The sequence below is a fragment of the Neophocaena asiaeorientalis genome, unplaced genomic scaffold, assembly GCF_003031525.2.
Source record: "Neophocaena asiaeorientalis asiaeorientalis breed wild unplaced genomic scaffold, Neophocaena_asiaeorientalis_V1.1 scaffold315, whole genome shotgun sequence".
In the NCBI taxonomy this organism is placed as follows: domain Eukaryota; kingdom Metazoa; phylum Chordata; class Mammalia; order Artiodactyla; family Phocoenidae; genus Neophocaena; species Neophocaena asiaeorientalis.
In genome coordinates, this window is record NW_020172011.1 from 1,096,167 (window position 1) to 1,122,945 (window position 26,779).

A 26,779-nucleotide genomic window follows, 5' to 3' on the forward strand; every position below is an offset into this window, starting at 1 on the left:
ATGAGGACAGCCAACCACACAGAGGTAAGAGAGTTTATTTCCAAGGTTTCTCCAACTTCCAAGAACATCAGCTCACACTCTTTGTGGCATTTCTTACCCTGTATATTCTAACTCTGGCTGGCAATTTCATCACTGTGACTGTAATCCGCATTGACCATCACCTCCACACCCCCATGTACTTCTTTCTAAGTGTCCTCTCCTATCAGACACTTTCTACTCTCTGGTCATCATCCCTCGCATGTTTTCCAGCCTTGTAGGTCTGAGCCAATCCACTTCCCTGGAGGGCTGTGGGACTCAGCTTTTTTTCTTCCTTGGCTTTGCCATCGCCAACTGCCTCCTATTGGCAATAAGGGGGTATGCTTGCTCTGCGGCCATCTGCCACTTTATTAACTGATCATCATGAACTGGAGGGTCTGCGCCAGGCTGGCATCCTCAGTCTGTGCCACGGGGCTCTCACTCTCACTGGTTCAGGCTGTGGCCATTTTCAGACTGCACGGATTGAGCATTTTTTCTGCGACGTTCAACCTGTGTTGGACCTGGCCTGTGCTACCGCAATCATCAATGATATCCTGACCTTAATTATCAGGCTCTTGGTCATTACAGGCCCTGCAACCTTCCTCTTCATCTCCTACATCCTCATTATTTCCACCATTCTCAAGATCGCCTCAGCTGAGGGCCGGAAGAAGACCTTTGCCATCTATGCCTCCTACCTCACTGTGGTCATTGTCCTCTACGGCTGTGCCTCCACTCCCTACCCCAAGCCCAAGTCAGAGAACACCAAGGATGATCTCAGTGACCTACACTGTCATCACACCTTTACTAAACCCTGTTGTGTGTAGTCTAAGAAACAAAGAAGTCCAGGATGCTCTGTGGAGAGTGGTGGGTAGGAAATCCCTTTCCTAAGATGAAATCCCTACCCAAACAGGTATGCATGCCTTCCAGGAGGAAGCCTATATAGGTAAAGTTACAGAACCAAGATTTCAAATGATTAGTGAAGTCTCATACATCATGGCCAGGGCAAAAGTGGAGCCGGGGTCTAGCCTCTAATAATTGATTTTCACTTCCTCAACCTTTTGTTAACATAAATAAAAGTAAAAGTCACTCAAAGACACCTATTGGCCATATTCCAGTAGATAATTACAAGGTCAGAATGTGATCTAGTGTTTATCTCAAGCTTAAATTTTAAAGTGACCAGTCCACTTTTTAATGTGGTATAACTACATTAAAATCGCCACTCCACTGAATCCTCTTTTAACATAAATTGGATGTTTGAACAAGTGGTCACTAGGGAGGATATTGCGTAGAAATCTAAGTGCCTTGTGCTTTAATAAGATAAGCAAAGCACAAATATAGATATCTTTTAGGAAATGGGTTTGCAGTGAGCTAAAATCCTTCTAGAGAGAATATTTTCAAACATGTGGGACTTCAAAGGAAAGGGAACCATGGGGTGGGAAATGAGAGAGTTAATTGGAGAGAACTCCTAACTGCATATGACGGGCATGTGACACACATGACTTGGTCTGATGCTTCGCTTCTTCTGGCTAGAGATGAGCCACATAAAGAAGTCCTTGCGGGGCTGAGAGAAGGGTCTCCCTCATGGACAGGATGCACAGCAGGCTCAGAGGAAATGAAGACTAACAGCTCAGGGAGCAAACTGCTGAAAGAATGCTGTGAAATTGGCCGAAAAGAAAGAAAAGTTAGAAGCAGATCCAAATTGGAGCTTCCTGTGGTAGGAGAGCAAGAGAAGCCAGAAGTACAAGGGGAGGGTCAGGAGGAGCCAAAGAGAGTTTAGAAAAGGTCCTTCAGGTTGGGTCCTCTCCTGCCCTTTATAAGCTAAGTAAGTCACAAAGGCAAAGAAAGAGAATTAAACAGAAATATGAAAAGAGTCAGCATAACACCTTTCTGATAAATTAGGTAATTCCATTAGTCCTGAAAATCTGAAAAGAGTTGACAGTAAAGGATCTTGACATGAAAACTTCCATAAAATTAAAGCAACTGAGTTAGAAATGGAATAATGAAAGGCAATTTACTGCTTCTCACCTTAAAAATATAAAAAAGAATCAGGGTGAACTTTAGACTCAATTTGTGACATAAGATAGGTGTTGAATCAAACTATAATGATCAAAATTGATAATTACTGAGCAAATAAAAATTATTATACTGATCTATTTATTAAAAGATACATAAGAGGGCTTCCCTGGTGGTGCAGTGGTTGAGAGTCCGCCTGCCGATGCAGGGGACGCGAGTTCGTGCCCCGGTCCAGGAAGATCCCACATGCCGCGGAGCGGCTGGGCCCGTGAGCCATGGCCGCTGAGCCTGCACGTCCGGAGCCTGTGCTCTGCAACGGGAGAGGCCACAACAGTGAGAGGCCCGTATACCGTAAAAAAAAAAAAAAAGATACATAAGATACACCTGAGTACACAGTATCTTCATTATAAAATATTTTTGAAATATAAAAATATCAAAATCTCTAAAATGATCGTGCATTTTATAGGCTATGCATGCAAGCACATAAAAATCTAACTTTAAAACGGTTCTGCAGTTCAGTCTACTTTGTAATTCTGAGCTCCCAATCTGCCTGACAGAAAAAAGTCATCTAGTCCTTTTCATGTAAACTGGGGCAATTTAGTAATTAAGTCATTTTATGAGTAAACAATGAAATTCAAGGTCCTGCTCCTGCCCTTTCTTTCCCATTATCCTCTGGGTGAATCAAGTTCTGGTGCAGGTGAGACAGGCTGGACCTGGGAACTGGGACCTGGGACCCTTTGTTGCAGTGCTTGCACCTGGACAAAACTCTCCTCCAGCAACAGAATACAAAGAAACTATAACTGTAAGGTGCGAAGAGAGGGTAGAAGTGAAAACCCCAGGCACTAGTTGAGAACAGATAGTGGCCACAGTGTTGTCATAATGGTGGCTACTTTCCTGGAAATGCCTAGGGGCACTTAGCTCAGGACATTCGTAAGAAACATATAGGGACTCCCTGGTGGCACAGTGGTTAAGAATCTGCCTGCTAACACAGGTGATACGGGTTCAAGCCCTGGTCTGGGAAGATCCCACATGCTGCGGAGCAAATAAGCCCATGCGCTACAACTACTGAGCCTGTGCTCTAGAGCCCGTGAGCCACAACTACTGAGCCCATGTGCCACAACTACTGAAGCCCACGCACCTAGAGCCCGTGCTCTGCAACAAGAGAAGCCACCAAAATGAGAAGCCAGCGCACCGCAAGAGTTGCCCCTTGCTGCAACTAGAGAAAGTCCGTGCACAGCAATGAAGACCCAACGCAGCCAAAAATAAATAATATAAATAAAAATAAATTCATTAAAAAAAAAGATACAAAACAACCAAAATCCCAACTTCCACTTCTGAGGTGTCAAGCAAAAGCAGGGTACTGCACATGATCCCTGCACAAAGCACCACCAAGGAGGTGTGCAGACCACCTAAGCCACCCCTCTGGCTTGACCCAAGGGTCCACCCCTACCCTCACCCCATTTAAGGGACCAGCTCACCCCCACTCAGGAGCGAGCAAGGGAACCTGCTACTTGCTTTCACTCCCTTGTGCCACAACACAAGTCCCAATAAAGCCTTGTGTGAATTTCTAGTTTGACCTCTTATCAATTTCTATTGATTAAGGAGTCCAAGAACCCTGGGTTGGTAACAAAGCCTTCTAGTTTTCTTAGCATGGAGGAAGAGGAACTTGATCCATGGTCACTTCCTCCTGTCCATGTTGGATTTCTATGTAAATACATGACTTCCGTGGTCATCCTTGTTATCTATTGTGATGACTCTGGTCTTATCATGCTCTTTAATCAATGTGGTTCCTGCACTTCATCTTCCTTGTGACTACTCTAGGTCTACTGGCCCTCTCTCAACCACTGCTTGAGGGCAATTGGACATTCAGTTGCACCCTTGACCCTATAATGGAGTAAATAAGACACAGTGGGGTGTCACCAAGACATCCACTTGGATGTATCACTCAACTGTTTCTGCTCCACCAGGATTCACGTGTTTTCTGAGGCTGGGAAGTGAGGGACATATCCCTTCTGCTTTATCAGTTACCACCCATCCTTCCTTACAGCAGGGTAAACCTGGTATCTGCTGGTAGATCTAAGAGTGGGCCTTCCCCAATATCCAACTAACTCCAGTGTTATCTTCTCCACAAAGCTGGATACCTTTATTTTATTTTGGCAGAAAAACCTAAATTATTCCTAACTCTGTAGTAGTTTACATTATACATTTCACATACAAAGTACTTTTAGTGCTTAGACTTTTGATATTCAAAATGATTCTTTGTAAACTAAATGTAGCTTTCCTCTCTAGAAAAGTTTGCTAAAGTTAAAAACTATTTCATCTTTTAAGACAAATGTTTTAGTTATGAGTTAAAAAAAGTCTTTTTGAAATTCAATGGACCTTTTTTTTCTGGATTCTTTTGGGCTTACCCTTCCCTGGGGCAAATGAAAGTCCTCTGAAGCAATGTGAAATATGGAAATAATGTAGAATTTTTATTCTGTTGCATTTATTTAATGTGTCAACAACATTAATTATCATAGATTTTTAAAAATGTTTTATTATCTAATACAGATAGTTACCTGCCATTATTCTTCTTCAGAATATTTTTAGGTGTTTTGCCTGTTTAAATTTTTCATATAAATTTTAGAAGCAGCTTATTTAACTTACACCCCTCCCCAACACACACACATACTCAGCACAGTTACATACATACAAGCGAACCAAACTCTGGTATTATTTTATTGAAATCCTACTGCATTTATTAACTAATTTATGAAAAACTAACATTTTAATGATCTTGAGCCTCCATATTAAAAACATAGTATTATTTTCCACTGGTTTAAGTCTCCTTCTGTTTTTACTTTTTACATTTCAAAGTGATCAACCATGATAACCCTAGTTATGATGTCACCATACAAAGATGTACATAGTTATGTTCATAACCATGACTCATTTATTTTGCAAATGGAAGTTTGTACCTCAACATCCCTCACCTATTTCTTTCCTCCTCCCATCCCTTTCCCCTCTGGCAACCACCTGTTTGTTCTCTAGGACTCTGTTTCTGTTTTGTTATGTCTGTTCACTTGTTTTGCTTTCTAGATTCCACATATAAGTGAAATCATACAGTATGTGTTTAACTTCTTTCACTTAGCATAATACCCTCTAGGTCCATCAATGTTGTCACAAATGGCAAGATTTCATTCTTTTTTATGGCTGAATAATATTCCATTGTAAATATTTACCACATCTTCTTTAACCATTCATCTATTGATGGACACTTAGGTTGCTTCATATCCTGGTTATTGTAAATAATGCTGTAATGAACACTGGGGGGCATGTAACTTTTCTAATTAGTGTTTCTGTTTTCTTCTGATAAATACTCAGGAGTGGAATTTCTGGGTCAAATGGTAATTCTATTTTTAATTTTTTCAGGAACCTCCATACTGTTTTCCATAGTGGCTCTACCAATTTACATTTCCATTAATAGTGTATGAGGGTTCCCTTTCCTCCACACACCACCACTTGTTATTTGTTATCTTTTTGATAATAGCCATTCTGACAGGTGTGAGGTAATGTTTCATTGTGGTTTTGATTTGCATTTCCCTGAGGATTAGTGATGCTAAGCATCTTTTCATGTGCCTGTTGGCCATTTGTATGTCTTCTTTGGAAAAAATGTCTATTCAGGCCTTCTGTCCATTTTCAATTGAGTTGTTTGTTTGTTTTTTGATGTTGAATTGTATGAGCTTTTTAAAAAATCCTTTATTGGATCTATCATTTGTGAATATTTTCTCTTATTCACTAGGTGTCTTTTTCATTTTTCTGATGGTTTCCTTCACTGTGAAAAAAGCTTTTAAGCTTGATGTGGTCCCATTTACTTATTTTTGCTTTCGTTGCCCTTGCCTGAGGAGACATATCCAAAAAAAAATCACTAAGATAAATGTCAAAGAGTTTACTACCTATGTTTTCCTCTAAAAGATTTATGGTTTCAGGTCTTACATTTAAGTCTTTAATCCATTTTGAATTTATTTTTGTGCATGGTATGAGAGAGTAGTCTAGTTTGATTCATTTGCATGTAGCTGTCCTGTTTTCACAAAACCATTTATTGAACAGGTTGCCCTCTCCCCATTATATATTGCTTTGTTTGTCATAGATTAATTGCCCATATAAGAGTGGGTTGATTTCTGGGCTTTCTATTCTGTTCCACTGATCTATGTGTCTGTCTTGGTGTCAGCACCATACTGTTTTGATTATTGTAGTTTTGTAATATAATTCAAAATCAGGGAGTATGATACCTCAGCTTTACTCTTCTTTCTCAAGATTGTCTTGGCTATTTGGGGTCTTTTTTGTTTCCATATTTTACACATTTTTCTATAATTTTTTTCTAGAAGTTTTACAGTTTTATTTTTTACATTTAAGTCAATGATCCATTGTGAGGTTTTTGGTAATAAGCTGTGAGATTTAGATCAAGATTAAATTTTTGCCTACAGATATCCAATTGCTTCAGTTCATTTTTTTTTAAGGGCTACCATCTTCCATTTTGCTCATTTGTCAAAAATCAGTTGAGCGTATTTCTGTGCATCAAATTCTGAGTTTTCCACCCTGTTCTAGTGATCTATGTGTCTACTGCTCCACCAATACTACAGTATCTTGATTAATGTAGCTGTATAGTAAATCTTAATTTTGGGTAGAGTGATTCCTCTCACATTATTCTTCTTTATCAGGATTATTTTAGTTTAGGTCTTTAGGCTAAGGCCTGTGCATCTCCATATCAATTTTAGAATAAGCTTGTTTATGTCTACAAAAATGCTTGCCAGGATTTTTATAGGAATTGCATTAAATCTATAGATCAATTTAAGGAAAATTGACAACTTTATAGTGCTGAGTCTTCCAGTTCATGACCAAAGTATGTCTCTCATTTTAAGTTTTCTTTGATTTCTTTCACTGTCATTTAGTAATTTTTCAGCATACAAATCTTATACATGTTTTGTTAAGCATATACTTAAATGTTTCATTTTCTTTGGAGAAACTGTAAATCAGTGGTCCCCAAACTTTTTGGCACCAGGAACTGGTTTCGTGGAAGACAATCTTTCCACAGACCGGTGTTGGGGGGGGGGATGGTTTGGGGATGATTCAAGCACATTACATTTATTGTGTATTTTATTTCTATTATTATTACATTGTAATATATAATGAAATAATTATACAACTCACCATAATGCAGAATCAGTGGGAGCCCTGAGCTTGTTTTCACTTGCCACTCACTGATCAGTCTTTGATATGAGCCTGCAAGCAGTTGATTTATTATGGTCTCCACGCAGTCAAACCTCTCTGCTGATGATAATCTGTATTTTCAGCTGCTCCCCAGCACTAGCATCACTGCCTCAGCTCCACCTCAGATCATCCGGCATTAGATTCTCATAAGGAGAACTCAACTTAGATCCCTTGCATGCATGGTTCATAGTAGGGTTCGTGCTCGTATGAGATTCTAATGCCACCGCTGATCTGACAGGAGGTGGAGCTCAGGCAGTAATGCGAGCCATGGGGAGTGGCTGTAAATACAGATGAAGCTTTGCTCCCTCTCCCACTGCTCACCTCCTGCTGAGCAGCCTGGTTCCTAAAAGGCCACGGAGCAGTAGTGGTCCATGGCCCAGGGGTTGGGGACCCCTGCTGTAAATGATATTGTGCTTTTAATCTTGGTTCCCTCATTTTCACTGTTAGTATACAGAAATGTGATTAATTTTCATATGTTGATACTGTATGCTGTAACCTTACCTAACTCACTACTTCTAGGAAGTGTTTTTGTTTTATTTTGCTTTTGCAAATGCCTTGGGTCTTTCTACATAGATAATTATGTCACCCACATAAATAGGGGCAGGTTTACGTCTTCCTTTCTGATCTATATGCCTTTTATTTCCTCTTTGTGTCTTATTGCAGTAGGCCGAACTTCCATTACCATGTTAAATGAGAGTGGTGAGAGCAGATATCCTTGTCTTGTCCCTGATTTTAGGAAGGAAGCATCCAGTCTTATGATCCTATTGATTTTTTTTTGATATGCTCTTTATCAAATTGAGATAATTCCCTTCGATTCTTACCTTACTAAGAGTTTTTGTCATATATGGGTGCTGGATTTTGTCAAATGTTTCTCTCTGTCAAGTTGATATAATTATATGATCTTTCACAGATGTGGCACATTTATTAAAAAAAAAAAGAGGAACAGGAAACATCTAAGTGATTACATAACAACAGGAGCTTCTTAGTTGAAAGATCTTTGTTAGAAGAGGGAGCATCAAGAACTCAGCAGCTAGTATCAACCTATTCTTCCACTGTCAGCTCTTTGCCAAATTACTGAAAGGGGAGAGAAAATTAGCCTTTGAGGCCATGTTGAGTAGTATTTCCTGACAAGTTTTGTCAGTTCTACCTACAAAACAAATTTATCCATTTCCTTCCATCTCCACTGAAACTGCTCCTATACAGAAACAATCTTCTTTCAGTATCTACTCTCCTTGTTTATTCTTATTCTTTTCCAATCAATTCTCTACATAACAGCCAAAGTTATCTTTTAAAGATGAAAATCAGATCATGCTCTTCCCCTAATTAAAAATACCCAATGGATTCCCATTGTATTTGGAATATAATTTACTCTCCTCATGATGACCTATAGGCCCTACCTGTCCTTGTCACTCCATGCCATTAAGAATGACCTCATCTCTTATGTCTAACCTCTTACCTACTAGTCCGGTAACTATCAACATAAGTTTATTCCCACTTAGGAACTTTATACTTGCTATTCCTTCAGTCTAGAGTGCTCTTTTTCTCCAGATTCTCATTCATTCATTTATGCATGTTCATTCTCTATCATTCAAGCCTCAACTAAAATGAGAAGTAATCTTTAGGGATTCCTTCCTTGATCACTTCATCTACTGTAATGCCCAACAATGTGGGCACTCTATTAGGTGTTTTATGGTTTTGTTTTGTTTTGTTTTGTTTTTTTAAGCACTTATCAGTACCTAAAACAAAACAGGAAGGTTGAAAATAAGGGACGGAAAACTGTATTCCAGGCAAAATACCAAACAGAGGAGAGCAAAAGTCACTAACAAAAACAAACAAGCAGTCAACGAAGCAAAGTTCCTGCTGTCACAACACTTATTTTCCAAGAGGAACATAGATGATTTTAAAAGTATATAAGTTATATGTACTGTTATTTTGGGAAATGATAGTGTTTGGAGAAAAAGCAAAAGGAAAAAAGGACAAAAGGATAGTCATCCCTGGCAGCAGGAAACAGTAGCCCATTTAGATCAGGTGGTCGGGAAAGGTGATGTTTGAGCAGAAGAATGAATGAAGGAGTGAGTGAGCCACATAGAATAAAGAGTGCTCCAAGCTAAGATAAGATCTAGGGAGAGGTTAACCTTGGCATGTGTGAGGAGCAAAAAACAGGCCAGTGTGGCTGGAGGGTAATGACCAAGGCAATTAAGGGGAAGATTGAAACTGTGGTCTTATAAGCTATGGTAAGGACTTTGAATTTTATTCTAAGAGGGTTAAAAATTCATTGTAGAGCCATCTGAGCAAAGGGGCTACCTGATTTGATTTAGACATTAAAATCTTTACTCTGACTGCTACTGTATTCAACCCCCAGACCCAAAGGAGAAGCAGGGAGAGGCCAGTCAGGACCTTGCTGCTGTGGTCCAAGTTAGAGGTGATGGCAGCTTGGAACAAAGTGTCCCTTTGCGTGAAGAGTTTATCGGTTCAGTTGGGGACATGTTCTATTTGAGATGCTGAGGAGATATTCAAGAAGAAAAAATGAGATGACTGTTGAACATACAACTTTGGAGTTTGAAAAGAAGTATGGAGTGGAGATTTAAGTTTGGAAATTGTTTAAAGCCAGAAGAGGAAGTGATCGCTAGGTTGCAACTGTAAATACAGAAGTGGTTTGTGGCTGAAACTTGAGGTAGTCCAACATCATGAGATTGAGGAGAAAAGAAAAATGACATTGGAAGGGGAAAATATGAAAACTAAAAAAGTGTGTGTCCTGGAAACCACATGAAAAGAGATTTCCAAGGAAGAGAAATTAGTCAATTGGGTCCAATGCTGCCAATATGCCAAGTACATTGTGTTAGAATTGATTGTTAGATTTGGCAATATGAGGTGTTCGGTCTCATCGAAAAAAATCTGTATGAGGGATGGTGATAAAAGCCTGTTTAGTGTGAATTCAAGAGAACAAAGGAGAGAAACTGAAGACAATGCAATTCCTTCAAAGAGTTTTGATGTAAAAGGGAGCAAATAAATGAACCCATAGCTGGAGAAGGATACGGGATCACAGGAAGGTTGTTTTTATTGGCCTTTATGTTTGTTCTTTTAGGATGAGGAAAATTACAAGCAAATAAGTTTGTAAATGAAAGTGATCTAATGCAAATTTGATGATTCAAAAGACATAGAGGAAAACTGCTAAAGCAAAGTCCTGAGTAAGGGAAAGGCGATTGGGGTGCAGTGCACAAGTTCATAGATGGTCTTGTTCGATGTATATGGAGTGCTCCCCACAGTGAGAGTATACAAGGATTGGTACTGAGCACAGATGCCCATGGTTGGGTTGATGTGTTGGTGGGACTACATGGAAGATCTCTCCTAACTGCTTTAATTGTTCTTAATGAAACAGAAAATAAAGTCATGTGCTTTAAAAAGGATAAGGAAGAATCTCTGGAAGTTAGAGAATAGAAAAGAATGTGTGAAAAGTGCAAAGAAGGTGAGAGAAAAAATGGTAGGCAGGAATACAGAGGGGTTCCCCAGTAACATCAAGACCCCACTTAGTGTTAAATGTCATGAATTCTAAGTAAGACAAGTTATCATAAGAATATATTTTCCACCAGTGAAGTTCAGCTGCATGGGTGCTCTGCACAAGAGGAAAATTTGATTTAACCAAGATTGGTATTATGCCAGGTAAGACAGGGGCACGTGAATTAAAGGTGAATGCAATGAAATGAGAGTCTGTGGAATTTTAACAGGGTAGGGAGGACAAAAGGGGGCAGTAACATGGAACTTTGAAAATGACAGAAATAAACATAGATATAAAATGTAGGGCTTTATAAATTGAGGAATTATTTAGATTAAGATACCAGTGAGAATGAACTGGAAAGATAAGTGATGGAAATAATAGTTCTTTAGAAAATATAATGGAAGAAGATATCTCATTCCTAAATGAAACAAAACAGATCAAATACATGGAAATAGAAAATACTCATTTTCTTTGTTTTTTGTTTTTGTGGTACGCGGGCCTCTCACTGTTGTGGCCTCTCCCATCGTGGAGCACAGGCTCTGGACGCACAGGCCCAGCGGCCACGGCTCACAGGCCCAGCTGCTCCGCGGCACATGGGATCCTCCCGGACCGGGGCACAAACCCGTGTCCCCTGCATCGGCAGGCGGACTCCCACCCACTGCACCACCAGGGAAGCCCGAAAATACTCATTTTCTACATGAAGAATATTTTAAAACCCTACTGAAACACATAAAAGAAGACAAACATTACCATTTAAATCTTGCTTTGGGTAGAAAGCCTCAGTATTATAGACTAAAGATGTTTATTCTTAAATTTCTGTGAATACAATGAAAAATCAATAAAAATACCATTAATTGTTAAATGTGAGAATAACTGGGGAAATTCCAAACAAGAATAATTGGGGGGAGGCAGATTTAGCATACGGTAGCATAATGTAGTAAAAATATGAGATGTTTGTATTATTTGATATATGGTGTTGAGACAATGGCCTAGTTATAGGTAATAATAAAAGGTGCATCTGATTTCATTTTAAGAAGTACATCTTTGTTTCTTACAACCAATTTGATTCCAGATGAATCAAATACTGAAACACAAAAAGTATAGAAGACATGAGTATTTAAAAAAAATAATGTTGGAGTTAGGAAGGCCTTGATAAACACATAAATAAAATGCTAATAAAATTTCAAACTCATAAACTCAGTAATAATGATAAACAGAAGAAAAATACTGCAACATGTATAATAAAAGGCATATTTCCTTATTAGAGAACTCTTACAAGAAAATGATGCCAGAATATGAAAAATGAGCAAGGTATGTAAATGGACATTCACAGCAAATGAAGTACAAATGATTAATAAGTATATGAAAAGTGTGTAAATTAATACATCTTATTTTGGTTTCAGTTTGGTAATAGTTATTAAGTTTTTGAATGCACATATCACTAAGAAATCTTACTTTCAGGCATGTATCCTACAGATGTGGTCCCAGAAGTGTACAATTATATGTGAACTTTATATATAAAGTGATTTTCTTTATAATACCCGTTAAAAATGCCCAAAACTGCAAATAGTCTATATATCCATGGATATTTAGAATAGGGTAAATAAATTATGTTATACTCTTACCTTACTATATGCAATTGTTCAAATGAATGATAAAAACCTTCATGTATTGTTTTGTAAAGACATCTCAAATATTATGTGAAAAAGCAAGTCATATAACAGTACACAGAATACAGTCCATTTGGATTACAAAAAAGGACACACACACACACACACACATAGGTATATGCAGAGAACATTCCTAAATTCTATTTAGTAGAATAGAATTTATTTTTTGGTTTGGTTTTGTTTTATTTTTTTATTTTCTATATTACACTAAAGTCTGTTTGACTGTTTTGCATACAACTCCATCTGCTTTATTTGTTCAAGAGAGGATGTCACTCAGCTGTTTGATAGCTTTGTCTAAAAGGAAGAGTGCACCTCTCTTACATGGTCAGAGAAACAAAGCAGCTAGAGATGTGTATGTTGTTGTGTATTTGTGTACTTGTGTGTGTGTGTATGTGTGTGTTTAAAATTGGAGAACCACCTCAACCAAAATCAGTGTTTCCAAAAAGTGATAGAATGTAATGAAAAGTTCATCCCCTTTGCAATATTTTCTATATTAATTTCAACACCTAATTACAATTTTCAGAGCTTTTCTAAAGTGAATTACTTTTTTTTTGAATTTTATTTATTTTTTTATACAGCAGGTTCTTATTAGTCATCCATTTTATACACATCACTGTATACAAGTCAATCCCAATCTCCCAATTCATCCAACCACCACCCCCAACCCCTGCCACTTTCCCCCCTTGGTGTCCATACATTTGTTCTCTACATCTGTGTCTCAGTTTCTCCCCTGCAAACCGGTTCATCTGTACCATTTTTCTAGGTATATGTGTTAATATATGATATTTGTTTTACTCTTTCTGACTTACTTCACTCTGTATGACAGTCTCTAGATGCATCCACATCTCAAACAAATGAACCAATTTCATTCTTTTTTATGGCTGAGTAATATTCCATTGAATATATGTACCACATCTTTTTTATTTTTTTATTACTATTTTTTTTACATCTTTATTGGAGTATAATTGCTTTACAATGGTGTGTTAGTTTCTGCTTTACAACAAAGTGAATCAGTTATACATATACATATGTTCCCATATCTCTTCCCTCTTGCGTCTCCCTCCCTCCCACCCTCCCTATCCCACCCCTCTAGGTGGTCACAAAGCACCGAGCTTATTTCCCTGTGCTATGCGGTTGCTTCCCACTAGCTATCTGTTTTACGTTTGGTAGTGTATATATGTCCATGCCACTCTCTCACTTTGTTACAGCTTACCCTATCCCCTCCCCATATCCTCAAGTCCATTCTGTAGTAGGTTTGTGCCTTTATTTGCGTCTATAATCAATTTTGAGTTTATTTTTGTGTATGGTGTTAGAGAGTGTTCTAATTTCATTCTTTCACATGTAGCTGTCCAGTTTCCCTAGCACCACTTATTGAAGAGACTGTCTTTACTCCATTGTATATCCTTTCCTCCTTTGTCAGAGATTAGTTGACCATAGGTGTGTGGATTTATCTTTGGGCTTTCTATCTTGTTCCATTGGTCTATATTTCTGTTTTTGTGTCAGTACCATATTGTCTTGATTCCTTGGCTTTGTAGTATAGTCTGAAGTCAGGAAGTCTGACTCCTCTAGCTCCGTTTTTTTTCCTCAAGACTGCTTCGGCTATTCGGGGTCTTTTGTGTCTTCATACAAATTTTAAGATTTTTTGTTCTAGTTCCGTAAATGGCCATTGGTAATCTGATATGGATTGCATTGAATCTGTAGATTGCTTTGGGTAGTATAGTCATTTTCACAATATCGATTCTTCCAATCCAAGAACATGGTATATCTCTCCATTTGTTGGTATCATCTTTAATTTCTTTCATCAGTGTCTTATAGTTTTCTGCATACAGGTCTTTTGTCTTCCTAGGTAGGTTTATTCCTAGGTTTGTTATTCTTTTTGTTGCAATGGTAAATGGGAGTGTTTCCTTAATTTCTCTTTCAGATTTTTCACCATTAGTGTATAGGAATGCAAGATATTTCTGTGCATTAATTTTGTATCCTGCAGCTTTACCAAATTCATTGATTAGCTCTAGTAGTTTTCCAGTGGCATCTGTAGGATTCTCTATGTATAGTATCATGTCATCAGCAAACAGTGACAGCTTTACTTCTTTTCCTTCTCTGATTGTTGTGGCTAGGACTTCCAAAACTATGTTGAGTAATAGTGGTAGAGTGTGCAACCTTGTCTTGTTCCTGATCCTAGAGGAAATGCTTTCAGTTTTTCACCATTGAGAATGATGTTTGCTGTGGGTTTGTCTTATATGGCCTTTACTATGTTGAGGTAGGTTCTCTCTATGCCTACTTTCTGGAGAGTTTTTATCATAAATGGGTGTTGAATTTTGTCAAAAGTTTTTTCTGCATCTACTGAGATGATCATATGGTTTTTATCCTTCAATTTGTTAATATGGTGTATCACATTGATTGGTTTGCATGTATTGAAGAATCCTTGCATCCCTGGGATAAATCCCACTTGATCATGGTGTATGATCCTTTTAATGTGTTGTTGGATTCTGTTTCCTAGTATTTTGTTGAGGATTTTTGCATCTATATTCATCAGTGATATTGGTCTATAATTCTCTTTTTTTGTAGTATCTTTGTCTGGTTTTGGCATCCGGGTGATGGTGGCCTCATAGAATGAGTTTGGGAGTGTTCCTTCCTCTGCAATTTTTTGGAAAAGTTCGAGAAGGATGGGTATTAGCTCTTCTCTAAATGTTTGATAGAATTCACCTGTGAAGCCATCTGGTCCTGTACTTTTGTTTGTTGGAAGATTTTTAATCACAGTTTCAGTTTCATTACTTGTGATTGGTCTGTTCATATTTTCTATTTCTTCCTGGTTCAGTCTTGGAAGTTTATACCTTTCTAAGAATTTGTCCAATTCTTCCAGGTTGTCCATTTTAGTGGCATAGAGTTGCTTGTAGTAGTCAGGTTTGGTTTTAGATATGGCAAGGATTAGTAATTTTTAAAAAAAATATTCTGTGTATTTTAGACTTGAACAAATATGCAAATATACTGAGAGTAATAGGTTTCTTATCATTGGGAAAAGAAGTGAGAAAGGGGGAACACTAGAACACAGTCTGAGATATTAATTTAGAATTGGAGGTATCATTATAAAATCATGGTTGTTAAGATATAAATATTAATACACCCCCCCCCATTTTCTAGCTTTAGAGTCTAAAATTAAATATACAGCAGTGGCAATAAGTACACCTAGCACCCAGATCTTGGTTTCTAAATACAATTCTCCACTAAAAGATACCATAGCTTCTCAGAGAAATGGCTGATTCTGGGAAGAGTACAGGGAAAGTACAAGATGAGCCTGGAACGTCTCTATCTTGAGGTTAGAGAAGTGCTCAAAGAAGAGACTGGTGGTTGCCAGTGAATGGGGTCAAAATGGGTGAATGGGGTCAAAAGGTATAAACTTCCAGTTATAAAATAAGTCAGCCATGGGGATGTAATGTACAGCATGGTGACTATAATTACTAATACTGTATTGCATATTTGAAAGTTATGAAGAGATTAAATCTTAAAAGTTCTCATCACAAGAAAAAAAGAATTTATAACTAGGTATGGTGATGGATTTTAACTAAACTTATTATTAAGTTAATTTTAACTTAAATTTTTAAATTTTATTTAACATTTCATAACATACACAAATATCAAATTATTATACTGTACACCTGAAAGTAATATAGTTATATATCGATTATACCTCAATTAAAAATAAAACTGCCCAAAGAATAATGGAGACATGTCAAAAGAACAAAGGAGCCAGACTAATGCAGTTTCCACTTGCCAATTCTGTGATGATTTGAACATCAACATAAATAATATTAAAAGTAATTAACATTATCTCATAGTACCTATATTATCTAAGTCTACTAGTATCTAAATAGTACCTCTTTCTTACAGAATATCAGTCTATAGGAGAAATGATGGAGTTAGGAAATCATCAATGGATCCTAAAAGTAGAGTGTGAAAGTTTGATGAGAAACAGGATATAAATCTAAATATATCACTCTACAAATTATGTATATAAAAAGGGAAAATAATAAGTTTACAGTGGAGAAACCTAGTGGACACCACCTTAAACAAGTTAACATCACTAATATTAGGACAAATTGACATCACGTGGTTCTTGGTATGATGCATTGAGAATGATACATCACTTTCATGATATTCTTACTAAAAATTCAAAATTTAAATCTAGTCATGAAGGATATTAAATCAAAGTAAGTACAAAGAAGGGAAAGAAGTGAAACAGAATCAAAGTTAAGTGCAAGGGGAAAATGATGAACTCTTCAGATAAATTCAAACTGAGAGACGTTCCATAAAATATCTGGTCTGTACTTTTCAGAAGTATCAAGGTAGAGAATGACAAAGAAAAGTAAGGTACTGTTTCAGATAAAAAGGCACTAGAGAAACAGGAAAACAAATATGTAAAGGGTAATCTTGGATTGGATACTAAACTACAAAAAAAATTTAGCTATAAAGGACATTATGAGATAATAGGGTAATTTAAATATGATTTGTGGATTAGGTAATAGTATTGTTGTATTTGATATTAATATATATGTGTATGTGGCTCTCTCTGTATATATATATACATATATACTGATTTTTAATAATTATACTGTGATTATGTAAGAGAATGAGCTTCTTCCTAGGGAATACACACTAAAATATTTAGGAGTAAAGTGACACAATGGCTTCAACTTACTCTCAAGTGATTCTGAAAAAAGTTAGATAGATAGATAGATATAGATAGATTATAGATGAAAGAAGAGAATGATAAAGTAAGTGGGACAAAATGTGAATAATTGGGGTACCTGGACAAAGACATTTAGGAGTTTTTGTAGTACTCCTGCAACTTTTCTATAAGTCTGAAATTGTATATTTAAAAAGTTTCAGAAAAGTGAAAAAAATATTATAATTTCTTTATAGATATTTGTGCAGGAAAGGGTTAAGTCAGAAGTCCTGGGCTGCTCAAACCCTGCACATTCCCAAGAAAGGCTTGTGTTTAGGACTGGACCTCGGCCAGCTCATGGGAGACGAGCTCTGAACTCTTGAATTAATTCTGCTTGATAAGTGTTTTGATATGTCAGAGGCCTTGAACCACAGATATTTGTTTGATCAGATCATTTATGCTAAAAGTGTGATTTATGGTGAACACCTGTTGTTGTTCTGAAGGGCTGGAGTCTGAGTACCTGAGGTCAGTAAGGCAGGTTATTACATGCCTAACATGACTGACTCCCAATAAAAAGCCTGACAGCAAGGCTCAGGTGAGCTTCCCTGGTCAACAACACTTTGCACCTATGGTCACTTTGCATTGTTGCTGAGAAAATTACTCATGTCCATGTGACTCCCCTGGGGGAGGACACTTGGAAGTTTATGCTTGGTTTCTCCTAGACTTTGCCCCCATGGACCTTTTTTCCCTTTGTCAATTTTAATTTGTACCCTTTTGCTGTAATAAACTATAACCATGACTGTAACAGTTATTCTGTACCCTGTGAATCCTTCTAGGAGGATCACCTAGCTGGATAGTGATCTTGAGGACTGACAACAAAAATTAAAACATTTAAACAAATAGAGAGAGAGCCTATATCAGTTCATCCCTAATGATTTTTTAGTTTAATGCAATTCCAAAAACCTGATCTAAAATTTGTATGGAAAGGTAAAGATCCAGCTACATAAAAATAAAAGAAGATAAGAGGGGTTGATCTCCCTGATAACTAAGATTTATTATAAAGTTATAGTTGTTAAGACAGTGTAATCTGGGTACATGGAATAAAACTGACCAATGGAGCAGAATGGAGTGGCTAAACTGACCAATGCTTATAAAGATTTATAATGTATGACAGAGATAAAATTGTAGACCAGTGGGGAAAGGAAGGACTCTTCAAACAGCTGATAGAACTGGATATCCAGTTGAAAAAAGAAAAATGAATTTGGACATCTATCTTACCTCATACACGAAAATCAAATCCAGATGGATTTAAATATGAAAAGTATATTAATAGGCTTAGAAGAAAATAAAAGTGACTATTCTGACACTGAGGTCGAAATTTCTTTTTCCAAGGAAGATGCAAAACTGCTAACAAAAAAGACCAGAATGATAAATTTGACTCCATTAAAATAATTTTTGTTCAATAAAAAGCACCATAAAGAAGTGAAAAGACAAACCACAAAGTGGTAGAAAATATTTGCATAACATATTAAGGACAAGAGTTTGGTGTCCAGAGTACATATAAACCTGCTACAGTTGAATAAAAAAAACACAAACAACCCAATGGAAACGTGGATAAAGACATGAAAAGTATTTTGCAGAAGACAAAGCAGTCATAGCCAATAAACTTTGAAAAGATGTTCAACCTCTTGTTATTCAGGAAAATGTAAATTAAAACCACAACCATGTCACACCTACTAGCTTGACAGAAATTAGCAAGTCTAATAACAAGGAGGAAAGGATGTAGATCAACTGGAACTTCTCTTATTCTTCACCTGTCACAGTGTAAATTGGTACAACCACTACAAAATTTGATTTAGTATTATCTTGTAAAGTTGAAACTTTTTATCTTCCATGAGCTAGTAATTTATTGAAAGGATATAAACCTTAGAGGAACTTGTGCACATTTAATCAAGAAAGTATGCAGTAAAATATTTGAAACATTACAATTTATAATAACAAAAATCTGGAAACAACCCCCTTCTCCCACACCAGGACAATGGACAAAAAACATTGCGGTATATTCACATGATGGAATAGTGTAAGGCAGTTAAATTAATAAACTATAGCTCCATTCTGGATCTTGAAAAGGAACACTGAATTTTTTAAAAAACAAGTCTCAAAAAACTGTATATAGTATATCATTTTTATAAAGCTCAAGAATAGAACTAAAAAATGTATTGTTTAAACACACATACAGGACTTCCCTGGTGGCACAGTGGTTGAGAGTCCGCCTGCAGATGCAGGGAACACGGGTTCGTGCCCCAGTCCAGGAAGATCCCACATGCCGCGGAGCGGCTGGGCCCGTGAGCCATGGCCGCTGAGCCTGCACGTCCGGAGCCTGTGCTCCACAACGGGAGAGGCCACAACAGTGAGAGGTCTGCATACCACAAAAATAAATAAATAAATAAACACACATACACATATAATAAAGGTATAAAATAAGTAAGATGAAAATAAACATAAAAATCAGGATAGTAGTAACTGTTGGGGGTAAGGGTGAGAATAGGGGGGTGCAGTGCAAAGGGATAAGGAAGTGGGAAAAATGAGAGAATGAGCTAAGTGATTCTTGAGTCGAGTAGTTCTTAAGTCAAGTGATGGGATTCCAAATGTTTATTTTATTGTTATGCATCTCAACATATTTTAAACATAGTGTTTTGTAAGTATATGTTATATTAAATATGATAAATATTTTTTAAATAAAGAAAGATCATAACACACACCAAACATAACATATACAAAAGCCCATAGGCAAATCGCAACCAGTAGCTTCAAAATCTTCTTGTCAGCCAAGGCAGAGTTTTGTTAATTTTGAAAATGTTTAGAACTTTGGCTTGCCTTTCCAGTTATCATGTAATGCACTAAATATATACCTATTTTACTTTATAACTCATTAATGTCATCTCAAGTGTCTAATGTTAGATTAGCAGAAGATCTAGATTCTTCTTTTTTTTTGGTGGTGGTGGTGGGGGAGGAGTTGTTCACATTTCCCCTTCATTTTTCCAAGAATCCCTGGAACTTAAGCATTTCAAAAAGAGTGGTCAGGAAGGAACAAAATTGGGTCATCTGTAGGACATGGATGGACCTAGAGACTGTCATAAAGAGTGAAGTAAGTCAGAAAGAGAAAAACAAATATTAACGCATATACGTGGAAGCTAGAAAAATGGTACAGATGAACTGGTTTGCAAGGCAGAAATAGAGATACAGATGTAGAGAACAAACATGTGGACACCAAGGGGGCAAAGAGGGGGAGTAGGATGAATTGGAAGATTGGGATTGACATATATACACTAATACGTATAAAATAGATAACTAATGAGAACCTGCTGTACACAAGGAACTCCACTTTAGGGTACAGTAGAAACTAACAACATTGTAAAACAACCATACCCCAATTAAAAAAAAAAAACCTGATCAGTGAGTGGCAAATGAAAACAAGCTCAGAGCTCCCACTGATTCTGCATTATGGTGAGTTGTATAATTATTTCATTATATATTACAAGGTAATAATAATAGAGATAAAGTGCACAGTAAATGTAAAAAAATACTTAATATTCCTCAGAACTAAAAAAAAAAAAAAGTTGTCAGGTTTAGAGAAACACCTAAGTAGGGAAAGCCTGGAGTTTGCTTAGTCTAATTTTTATTTTGTTTCCTGTTTCCCTTTGAGGACAACGAGCCTAACCTGTTCAAGAGAAGATCCTGGACATTTGCTAATTCACTATAGCAAATAGACTGCATTTTCAAAAACTGAACGCAGTTATCTCCCATTCTGTATGCTCTCCTATAAGTGTGCTGCATCCCCATTACAAAGCAAAGTCTGTATGCTTCCCCTTGAGACGGCATGTCTCTGTGACTGACTGGACAATTATGGTGGTGTGAAAGTCATGCTGTGACATCCTGACTTTTGAGACCAGGACATAAAGGATCATACAGTTTCTGTCGGGCTCTTTGTCTTGGGGTGCTTGCTCCTGGAATCCACAGCACAGGCTGTGAGGAAGCCCAGGCTACTTGGAGAGGCTAGGTGTAGGTATTTCAGTCAACAGCCAGCATTGACTGACGACGTGAGTGAGCAAACTCCCGCTAACTCCTGACCACAGCTACATGGGAGACCCGATGTGAGAAGAGCCTCACTGAGACCAGTCTCCCAGAGATGGATGATGAAGGACTGCTGTTGCTTTATGACACTAAGTTCAAGTAGTTTGTTATGCCGCTAACTGGAACATCCAAGTTTCAGTACAAGCAAGCATGGATGTGGGCAACTACAGTCATGCATGTGGACAAGCCTACCCACACAATGCTAGGCTGAGGTTAAGGCACCCAGGGACACAGTGCCCAGGAATACAGCACTTCCCTTAGCTCAGCCCTTCAGTTGTTCTCACAGCCATACCCAGAGAGACATGCTAGCCAGGAGTCAGGTTGTTTGGCCATCAACCTCCTAACAGAACCCTAACCACTGTCCTTCCTCTCCTGATTATTCATAAACCTAGGATTCTGCTAGATTTCCTTTTCAGCTCTTAAAACAAAAAGATACCTCCTCAGGAAAAATAAGGTCACTAGTGTATCCTCTAACAGCATGGTCTCCTAATTTTTCACAGAGAGCTCAGATTGTAACAGTACAAAGTTCTTCCTACCCTGATTGTGTGTTGCTAGAGCTGTCTTGATTGTCTTCTATGAAAGAGGCTTTCTACCTTCTTCCTGCTGGGGGCAGGGAGCCTCTTCATGCCTCAATGCTGATTTGTGTTTGCAATGATATCTAGAGTGACAAATTGGCTCTTCTCTCACTAGAGCAGAGAAAAAAAAAGTTTAATCACAGGGGTAGTCCCAAAATGGAAGACTATCCAATCACACTTTGACCACAAAACACTGAAGGCTATAATGGCTATGAAGATACTACTCAGCTGCAAACAGCCAGGAAAAGAAGTTGAGACGTTAACTTCATTAATGATAATTTAATGAAAAGTTTTGAGTTTTCTAAGAAACCCTGATTTGGCTAGCATTTCCTCTTATGTCTCTGAAACTGATATGGATAAGAGCAAATATTATAAACTTCTTCATGTTTGCTATAAACCTTTATTTCTATAGTTTTCTAAATTTAAAAGCTACCACAAATTCAGTAGAGAAGGAGAAGCAGGAATACAAAAAAACCCCAAAAAAACAACAAAAACAACCCCCCCCCCGCCACTTAACCAAAAAACAAACCAAAACCAAGTACAAGGGGCATTTTTTCAGTTTATCAAGGTATGAATGCAGGCACTTCATTTTTTTGCCATGTGTGGAAAAATTAACTTGGAGAATTGTCAGGATCTGGCCATGAGATAGATAAGGTACATGTTGTTAAATTAACTAAACAAGGAGGCCATCAAACTGAGGGGCCTCCAATGCCATGGCAGCCTATGTAAATAAACTAAAATCTAAGGCTGGAAATGCCTCCAGGTTATAAAATCAAAGCCTCAGGACAACCAATCACAAAAAGCCAACCAGGCTTTAAGCTACAGCCAGTCATTACTCTCCTTACTTTGCCTCTCCTTTTTCTTTATAGAAGTCTCTCTCTGAGTTCCTGGCCCTGGGACACCCCTAACAACTTCTGGTTTGGCACTGCCCAATTTGCATTGATTTTTGTTAAAAAAAAAAAAGCTTAAAATTTTTAATATGCCTCAGTTTGTCTTTTACCAATATAAAAGAGGAAAATAGTGAGAATAAGATGCTCCTAGGGGGAGAAAAAATGCCTGGACTTGGGGCTGGGAAACCAGTGTGGAGGTAACCCCAGACTGAGCTTGTGAAGCCCTGTGCATTTAACTATTTTCTTGGACAGGCCTGGGGTATGAAATCCTGGGTCAGGTTTCTTTAGACACAGACAGTGGTCTCCTGGCCTTCTGGAGAGGTCTCTACTGTCTATTGAGCTTTTGGTCTACCATTTCTGAATCCCACAATAAGACAGAAACAATAACCAGATTGACTGTTTTAGTTCCAGAAAAGAAGAAGAAGAAGAAGAAAAAAAAGATATTGAGCAGGGTTCTTGACTACAGGGAGAGCTGCATAGTTTCCTGGAATCCAAGACAGAGGCTCTTAGCTAGAGCCCACTTGGGCTTTGTAACCATGGTTTTCCAAGGCCCAACTATATAAAAATAGAATATTTATTTAAAAAACAAAACCTGACAAATAAGCCACTGCTGTTTCTACTTGCAGTGCAAAGTGCCATGAGAGTCCCAAAGCACAAACCCATATAATCTGGTAAATGTGCCCTCTATATAACAAGGTCCCTGGGCACTGGCCGTCTGCTTACTTCTAGCCCCAGGGTGACTCTCGAGGGTGCTCAGGGAATGTCACCCAGAAACCTTGAGAGATGATCCCCAGAGAGCCTTTCTTGGGTGTCAAAAGCTCTTCCCCCAGCTGGAGAGAATATCTAGTATCTGAGGAGCCCCCTGTAACTTTCCTTTGACCTTCAGCCCTAGACTGGCCCTAAAGCAGGCAGAAGGATCACATTCAGGTGCCTTTGTTTCATGACCTTGATTTGTGAATACTTGTGACCAATGGGCCACATTTCTGATCGCTACCTCCGTTTTTCTGTTGAGCCACAGATTTGCAGGAAGAAAAGTAAGTGAGATTTGGGAAAAGACTTCAATCATTTACAGAGGTAGCCACATACAGAATAAAATACACGTATGGGTTTTATTGTTGTTAAAGGGTCAAATTATATTAAGCTGGAAAGGGTCCAGGTGTATATGAATTTTTGTTCTTCTTTAGCCTTAATTTACCACTTTCAAAGATCCTCTGCTAATCCTAAGGAATAATGACTTCCAGAATTAGACTATCTTGACTAATATGGTAATAAAGAATGTGGCTCTGCTACTTAGCAGCTATGTTTCCTTGTCTATATGCTTGTCTTCACACAAATCATAATCCACAGAGACACTGTTTATAAAGCCTCATAGTATACATTTACAGTTACTTATCATGGTACGCACATCAAGCCAAACAATTTTCCCTGTTAAGAAATGGTCCCTGACGTCTAACATAAAATTTTTCTTTCAACCTCATACCATTTCTTTTCATATCATGCTAGGAGGGGTTGAAGTGTAACTGTGCAGCAATCTCTTATAAATACCATTTTGTAGATTTCCTTTATTTAAAATGTTATATTTCTGAAAAATAGATTAATCTTAAAAGCACTAAAGAAGTTTGCCTTTGAAATTTACCCAATAGTGAGTCATTTTTCAATGTGGCTAATTTGCTTTACTTCCAGCAAAATGCACTTTTTAGGCAACTCCATGTATTCTATTATTAAATTTATTTTTATAGCTAACCTGTCACATAATTATATGTTGTTTAGTAATAGGGTAAAAGCTACTAGAAAAGTTACACTACCAGTATATTTTCCAATTAGATGTTCATAGTGTTAGCTTTCTTCTAGAGTTATAATTCCAATGTTAAAATTCAGCCCAGTTCTTTAATTGTTTGTTGCTGTCACAGGCATAGACAGAGGGAAAGGAGACAGAGGTTAAAAAACATTGAAAACTCCTCTTCTTTGAAGAAGAGCTCGCTGTGGTGCCCCAGCACTCTGCTTTCTAACAGGCAATTTGTTTGATGGACCAGTTACCTGCAACGATTCCATCAGCAGACATTATGCCCTACATTGCAGTTGTCATAGGGTTATAAAGAGTTGAAATACTTGGTCCTTACTCTCAAAGACTATATAATACAGCCATGATGGGGACAGTTCTATGATGCAGTTTTGTGTAATGGGAGGAACAATGGGCACAGGATCAGAAGACATGAGTTCAAGTCTTGATTTTCATCCTTTGACACCTGTGTGTCCACGGGCAGTTACCTAAACGGAGCTGATCCTCAGTCTCTGCTTCTGAAGAGAAACAATAATCCTCACCCTTCCTGTTCCATTGGATGGTGATGAAGTTAAATAATGTATGTGAACATATTTTGTAATCACAAATGCACTATGGTGCTTTCAACACAAAAGAGCTAGTATACAGTTGTATGCTACCTGCATGCAAGGACACATGTTTGGGGCTGGGGGGGAGGGAGGGAGCAGGGTGAGAGAGAGAGAATAGAAAAGGATTTTACAGAGGTTATGGGCTTTGTGTAGCTTTGAAAAATGAGTAGTGTCTAGGGAAGAGGACTGTAGCACAGAAGTTGAGAGGAGTAGTACCATCAGAGTTGAAAAACTGAAATGAGAACACAGTGTGTAAACCATAGTGACAAGAGCTCTACCTTAAACCCTAGAAGCTTGGGAATTAGTAGGTAGCTACAGAGCCTGGAGCTCTGCACGACATTACACCACTGAACTTGAATGGATTCAATAATTGTTTGAATTCTAATATAAGTTGATACTTAACAGTTTAAAAATGTTTCTACCAACAAATCTATGATGTTATCATAATTGCATCCATATAAACGTGAGGAAACTGGTCTTAGAGATGTAAATTCCTTGCCCAAGGTAACTTAGCCCATGATAGAACTAAAATATGAGTTTATACCACCTGACTCTAAAAACCATGTATTTTTTCCTTGGTGAGCAAAGAACATTACTCCACTGCTTATTCCCAAAAGAAATGAGCATGGGTATGAATATAAATAAGCAGAGACCTGAAGTAGATGAACCAAAAGAATCTGCCCAGCCTGCTCTTGACAGAAATCAACCATCTAGGTTCCTTATATAATTTTTTACTTTCTTAGATGCCATATATGATTTAATGAAGAAAGAGAATCACACTTTGGTGAGTGAGTTTACTTCCCAGGGTTTCTTCAGCTTCCATGAGCACCAGCTCACTCTCTTTATTATGTTCCTTGCACTGTACATGTTAACTTTGGCAGGCAGTATCATCATTATGACCATCATCAGCCTTGATCATCACCTCCACATCCCCCATGTACTTCTTCCTCAGCATGCTGTCAGCTTCAGAGACCATGTACACACTCATCATTATACCCAAGATGCTCTGTAACCTCACAGGCCTGAGTCAGCCCATTTCTTTGGCAGGTTGTGCCACTCAGATGTTCTTCATCATTTTGGCCATCAACAACTGCTTCCTGCTCACAGCAATGGGGCACGACTGCTATGTGGCCATTTGCAACCCCTTGAGGTACTCTGTCATTGTGAACAAGAGGGCATGCATCCAGCTGGTGTGGGAGGCCTGCAGCATTGGGTTGGTTGTAGCCATGACACAGGTTACATCTGTATTCAGGTTATCTTTCTGTGCTACAAAGTTGGCCCACTTCATCTGTGACATCTGACCTGTGATGAAGCTCTCCTGCACTGACATGACTGTCAATGAGATCCTGACTTTAATCATCAGTATCCTGGTGATCCTGGTTCCCATGGGATTGGTTTTCATTTCCTACATCCTCATCATCTCCACCACCCTTAAAATTGCCTCTGCTAAGGGCCAGAAGAAGGCCTTTGCCACATGTGCTTCCCACCTCACTGTGGTCATGGTCCACTATGGCTGTGCCTCCATTGTCTACCCCAAGCCCAAGTCAGAGAACACCAAGGATCAGGGTCAGCTGATCTCAGTGACCTACACCATCATCACCCCTCTACTGAACCCTGTGGTGTACGCTCTGAGGAACAAAGAGGTCAAGGATGCTCTGCTCCGGGCCACTGGCAGGAAGCTTTCCTGA

General features: G+C 38.1%; 1 protein-coding gene across 1 annotated transcript; it reads left to right on the forward strand.

Moving 5' to 3' along the window:
• Positions 1 to 26,779, forward strand: LOC112403091 (olfactory receptor 10J1-like). The gene is given in 7 exon segments (XM_024750427.1): positions 1 to 34; positions 37 to 198; positions 201 to 389; positions 392 to 465; positions 2,407 to 2,416; positions 25,835 to 26,019; positions 26,021 to 26,779. Coding segments are annotated over 7 exon segments (1,413 nt in total).